Below are 6236 nucleotides of genomic sequence, written 5' to 3' on the forward strand. Positions count from 1 at the left end.
CTGCCGCCGCTCGCGCTGGGCCAGAAGCTGGGCGCGCTGGAGCCCTGCCACCCCGGCGACGGCGCGGGCCCCGCCAGACTCTACCCCGCCGCCGACCCGCTGGCCGTGAAGCTGCAGGGGGCCGCGGACCTGAACGGGGGCTGCGGGGCGCTGCCGAGCGGCGCGGGCGGGCTGGCCAAGCAGAGCCCCTTCCTGTACGCCACGGCCTTCTGGCCCAAGAGCGCGGCGGCGGCGGCGGCGGCGGCGGGGCCCCTGCAGCTGCAGCTGCCGTCGGCGCTCACGCTGCTGCCGCCCTCCTTCACCTCGCTGTGCCTGCCCGCGCAGAACTGGTGCGCCAAGTGCAACGCGTCCTTCCGCATGACCTCCGACCTGGTGTACCACATGCGGTCGCACCACAAGAAGGAGTACGCCATGGAGCCCCTGGTGAAGCGGCGGCGGGAGGAGAAGCTCAAGTGCCCCATCTGCAACGAGTCGTTCAGGGAGCGCCACCACCTCTCCAGACACATGACCTCGCACAACTGACGCGGGAGCACCCGGCGCTGCATGCGCGCGCGCGCGCACGGTCCAGCCACCTGCGGGAGCAGACACGCGAGGACGCCCACCGCTTCCTTGCGCCCCGAAACCCTGCACTCGGACCCCCACGCGCACCCCCCCACACACGGACCCAAACACATGTCCCCGGCCCCCAGGAACCTTCGTTGAAATGTTTACCCGGGACACACACACACGCACACGCACGCACGCACGCACCATGCACACACGAGCCGGGAAGGTGGAGTTTGCATCGGGTGGGTTGTTTGAGGGGGTTTTCTTTTGAATGCACGCATTTTCGCTTTCCCAGAAACAGAGGTACATTTTTTTAAATGTCATATATTGCAACATATTGATGCATTTGTCATACGTTTCTACTTAAATTATTAAGCACTTACAGTTTAGATGGAATAATTATATGTAAGGGCAAAATTTATTTTAGATATGAAGCAAAGGAGGAGGGCGAGATGCGTTCTGCATTTCTTGGTGAGAGCTTTGTGTTCTTACAAAAATAAACAAAACGGATAAAAAGGGGGCGTCGCCGTTCAATTTGAGTTTCCAGGGGGAAGTGCATGTATAAGGAAATGATTATGGACTTCAATGAAGAATGTTACCAATTATGTAAATATGTATTTCCTTTTAATACAAAGTGTAATTTTGTGCCAGTGAAATGGAGTTTGGATAGTTATGTGTTTCTTTTATCCCTGGAAAGATTTATTAAACTTTATAGTTTATCTGGGTATGTTGGATGCTTTGACAATAAATGACTATTTTCTTCAAAGCAATTATATGGAAAGTTTTTATTTTATGTTTCGGTAACTGAGGACTATCCTCTGAGTAGATACCACTTATTTTCATTGAGTCCCTGAAAAGAAGGGAACAAACAGCAAAAGAGAGGAATGAAGGGTAAACCTGGCCCTATTTGCATTTATTTACTCCAAGCCAATTCTGAGCCTGAAAGAAGATGTTTTGATGATGACTTGGAAGATCTTTGGCTGGAGAGTGTTGGGCTTCTTGATCAAAGACAAATCATTTAGACAAAGATGCCTGCCATGCAGCTAACCTGCCACTGGGATGTCAGCATTCTTTTCAGCAGCAGAATAATTAGCCTCTTCACAAATGGACTGAGACAAACAATACTCAGGCCTGGATCTGGGAGAGCAGATGAAAAGTACACTTTAGGTTCTACTAGTGATGCCTACACAGAAGAGCGTCTGTACTGTAATATCATTACGATGGCATTCTATCATTATCTGCTAAGAGACCCTGTAGGGAGTTTCCCTAGAAACCAAGGTGAAATGACCATGGTTTGATGGCAGTCTAAGTATTGCAGGGCTCAGTTTTCCTTCTAAAGTCTTCAACAGCTGTGCGGCCTCCAGGGGAAAAAAAACAACTAGTCCTGAAACATTGTAATACAGAAGAACCTGACAGCTTTCCTCCTCTCCCCACCCTTCCCTTTATGAAAGGTCTCTCTGTACTCTTCAGATACTGACAATAATTCTTAGTTAAACAGAGCGTGCATGTCTAGGTGTATGTGATATGACCAGCAACCATGAGACATAAAACCAAGCGAACAATGAATGATCTTTTAGGCCTTAGGGTAGCGCGCACTTGATCAGCAGGCATCTCTGTAATCACTACTGATGCTCTAGAAACAGACTCTGCACCAGTTCAGTTATCGCAGGAGTTATCACATGTTTTCCCTCCTTCCCTCACATCCTGAAGACCTTCCCCTATGTCTTGTGAAAAGGTCTGAAATGGGAAACATACAAAAAAAGGTCTCATTACGGGCCTTTTAATGGCTTTCCCTAAAAGGTTCTTAAAGGCTTCATTATCTTAATAAGATTTCTACAAAACAAGTTATGATTAGGGCAGGAAGCAGGTAAAGACTAGATATAGGGCAAGAGATACATCTAGAGAGAGCGTGACCAGGTTGATGAAAATGCCGATTGGCTTCCTTAAGATCATCCAAGTACTTTTTCGAGCTACACTTCTTTGAGGCCTGCTCTCAGTTTCCCTAGGCACCTGTTGGATGGTCTGCTACTTTCATCCCCAGCGGGGTGTCGTGAGAAGTCCACAATTCTGGTTCTGTCTCTGCTATTCACTGATGGGACCCTGAGTTATTGTTGACATCATTTGATTGGATTTACCTGTAGCTTGGTTTTCTCGTGTGTAAAATGAGCAAGGGTAGGTTCTACTGTCTCCAAAGTATTTCTAGCACTGCTAAATCGTTTTTTTTTCTTCTAATGAGTTCATCAGGCTCCAACTGAACATAAAGGAAGCTTTCTAGAGAAAAACCAAGATTGGTTGCGAAGTGAGGAAGATTTGGGGGGACGAGTGGAAGATGGGCCTCGAGAGAGCTTTAAATCACAAAGCCTGACAGGCAGGCTAAATTGTCCATGGGTGGGACGCTAGTGGATCTCTAGAGCAAAAGTCTCTTGCGCGCAGCACACACACAGACACACACACAGACACACACACACACACACACACAGACACACACACAGACACACAGACACACACACAGACACACACACACACACACACACACACACACACACACACAGGCAGGTCGTCCTGGGGCCTAATCTTCAAAACAAACAAACAAAAAAAGAAACAAAACTTTGCCTTTTTCCTTTCTATCTGATCCCTCTGGAATCTCCTTTTCCAGAAAGCAGATTCATTATATGTTGAGGAGTCAGACAGGGATGAAATGAGGTCTAGGAAGAAGTAAGCAAATACTGCTTTTTGAAAAGGACTTCCTTATAGTCTGGAATCGTATTTTCCAAAGGACACGTGTAGACACTCAGTGAGGCTCCCAGTGTTGTCTTTTGGTCGTTAACATAATCATGCACTCGGGCTGAGCCACTGCCCAGGCGACCCGGGCAGGTGCCCACACTTTGGGGCTGGGCAGCTACGCTCATCAATCTGCCCACAAGACCGTTTTGGCGGGTAGTAGTATGGGAAGGGCGCCCAAGGCTTGTTTTGCCTTCAGCCAAGGCAAACTCCGAAATGTTTTATCACCATGCTGCATTTTCAAACTTTCAGATGTTTCCTACCCCTCTCCTGTGCCTGAACCTTCTCAGGGGGAAGTTTCTAGGGTTCCATAACCCCGCCCATCTTCCAAGCTAGCTGAGTAGGGCTGGGGCTGCACCGGGCTGGGGCTGCGGAGGAGTCAAGGTCACAGGGTCATGCAGGCATCTAGCCAGGCTGGTCCCACGAGGTCCAGGCACGTGGCCGGAGCTGCCAGTGCGCGACCCGCAGGCCCTAAAGACTGGGGAGAGAGAGATCCAACCGGTTGCTGCATCACTGCCAAGCCCTGTGGCCCTGGACGCCCACGGCCCGCGCGTTGGGACCGCAGTCCCGGTGCTGGTGGCAACCAGGGAGGAGCCGCGACAGGGGACAGGGTTTTCTCACCCCGGGTCCTCATTGCCAGGCGCCCGGTGCCGGCCCCCTGCACCGCGCTGCTATTTTCTATTAAGTTGCCTTCTCCGCAGCTTACCTCCCCAGGCGCCCTGTCAGGGAGCGTGACCCTGAACTGCCACCCCACTCCCCTGCCTCATTCTGAAGGCCGAAGCCCCAGAGCGGCCTCGCCTTGGGGGTCCGCACTTGCGGTCTCTCCCTGCACCCCCAGCCGGCGGGACAGCCCTGCGCGCGCCCGGGCGGTGCATTCTGCGCGGGTGGAGGCGGCGGCGCGCACCAGGACGCACCAGGACGCACAAGGACGTACGCGGCGACAGCTCGCGACCGCTGGGAGGTTTTAGGTTTTCTGTGGCATCTCCCGTTTTCCCTTCCCTCTCTTGAGCATCTGCCTTGGGGACGCCCTGCCATCCAGGCCGGAGACTGCTACAGTGGCGGCGCCACCCCAGCGGGAGACTGCACCGCCCTTGCCCTGGGCATCCGGATTCCCCAGCACTCCGGGGGTGGAGGAGATGGACCAGAGCCAGCCCCAGCCCCGCCGCCCACGCCCACGCACGGGACAGTTCCTCCGAGCTTGCAAATTTCGTTGCCTTCCCCTGAAGGTTGACAGAAGACCTCCAAAGGGTGTAGAAAATGCAGCCTGCCCCAGAGCCAAAGTAGGATGGGATGAGAAGCTGGGCCACCTCCCTTTCCTCCTCCAAATACATTTTAGTTGATAGGAAGGCCAGAATTTTGGGGCAGAAACATACACATGCCCTAAACTGGTGGGCCTGAACGATGCCTTCTGGCTTTGCAACCCGGCTGGGCAGGGAGGAGGGGGGCTCTTTGCCTCGTGTTTCACGGTTCATAGTCCTAAGGGAGCTTTGGCTTTTCCTGCTTTAGATCTGGGACTTAGAACTTTGTACAAATGTGTATTCTCCAGGATTAGTGGCTAAAAAATGAAAAAAAAGTTTTTAAAATTTTGTTTATATTTTTATGTTTAGGGTTAGAAGTCTAGTACAAGTATCCTACTTGAATAGCTAACCGGGTTATGCTAATTATTTACCTCTCCTTTTTCAAGTTGTGTGTGTGTACTAGGATGTATATCTGTGCATGTTTGCACACATGTGCATATGTATACAAATACATGTGTGTGTATATTATAGACAGGCATACAATTTACATATACGAATGCACGTATATATTTTAATACACACACACACATAGGCACATTACTGGCAAGGCATTATTCTAAGTCCTTGTCATGAGTTGCCTTGGTTTCATTCTCACAACCCACCCAAGGGCTGCTAAGAATCTCACTTCATCACATTTTAGCATTATATTGTTAGTATGGCTGTCGCCCTGAAACAGAAAGATGAGAATATAAAACAGTGTAATGAAAAGAATAGTGGCTCTGAAGTCAGGAGACCTGCTCTAAATTTTGTGGCCTTTCCATCTATTTATCTGTTTCCTTTACTTGAACAGGTGAATAACATCACATAGCATTGTGTCTTGAAAAGCAAATAAAGTGCTACGTGTAGTAGCTTTTCATACTATTATTAACGTATATGATTGACTACTCTGTTGGCGAAAGAGATGTGCTTTTAGGCTCAACTTAGCTTCCTCAGGTGCAAGATGCTCTAGTACCTCTTTAAGAAATCTTCGGTGGCCTTGACTTCCTTTAACGATCTTACCCCCTTTTTAACCAGAAGACAGGAATAGCTGGTTTGATTCTGTGGTTGTGTAGGTAACTATTCAGGACTTATCCTTGTGTCCCAAGCTCACAGGAGGGTCACTGAAAAAGTATTTGAGCCATATAATCAAACAAGTCTACAGGCCCATCCATGGATATATGGTTTTAACTGGCTTAGCGGTAATAGTTCTAAATTGTAAGTACGGTGTATTCCCAGTACTTAAATATTATAAGCCAGCATAATGCTAAGAATGAAAAGGGCTATAAGATGAGTTCTTAATACAATTTGCCCTGCTGTAGAAAGGATAGTCAAAATGCAGAATCGTAGCCCATTCCCCTTCCTGGTTACTATGTAACAAATGGCAGTTGCTTAGACGGCTATGCTGTGCTCAGTGCTTAACGAAGACGTTCCCTGTGCAGATTATGGTGTTCCATGATCAATACTTATCCTCCAGTTAATACCACCGAAAGCGATCTCTGACTCCAGCTCAAGTTTTTAGTGTTTTTAAGCGGACCTTGAGCTATAATGCATTATTTTTTATCATGAGTAACTCTATTAATCCTAAAAAAAAAAATGGTGATTTGAAAAATGCAAATAATATCTTCTTCTCTT

The 6236-nt window shown here is 48.9% G+C and overlaps 1 protein-coding gene across 1 annotated transcript in view; it reads left to right on the plus strand.

Annotated features, from left to right (window-relative positions):
* Window positions 1–630, plus strand: part of PRDM8 (PR domain containing 8) — a 3379-nt gene extending 2749 nt beyond the window's left edge. Inside the window, exon 4 of the mRNA XM_012647140.1 lies at window positions 1–630. Within this exon, the coding sequence (XP_012502594.1) occupies window positions 1–522 (522 nt within the window). The 3' untranslated portion in view covers window positions 523–630.
* Window positions 631–6236: the final 5606 nt, after the last annotated feature.

This window comes from Propithecus coquereli, unplaced genomic scaffold (genome assembly GCF_000956105.1).
Source record: "Propithecus coquereli isolate 6110/MARCELLA unplaced genomic scaffold, Pcoq_1.0 Scaffold26, whole genome shotgun sequence".
NCBI lineage: Eukaryota > Metazoa > Chordata > Mammalia > Primates > Indriidae > Propithecus > Propithecus coquereli.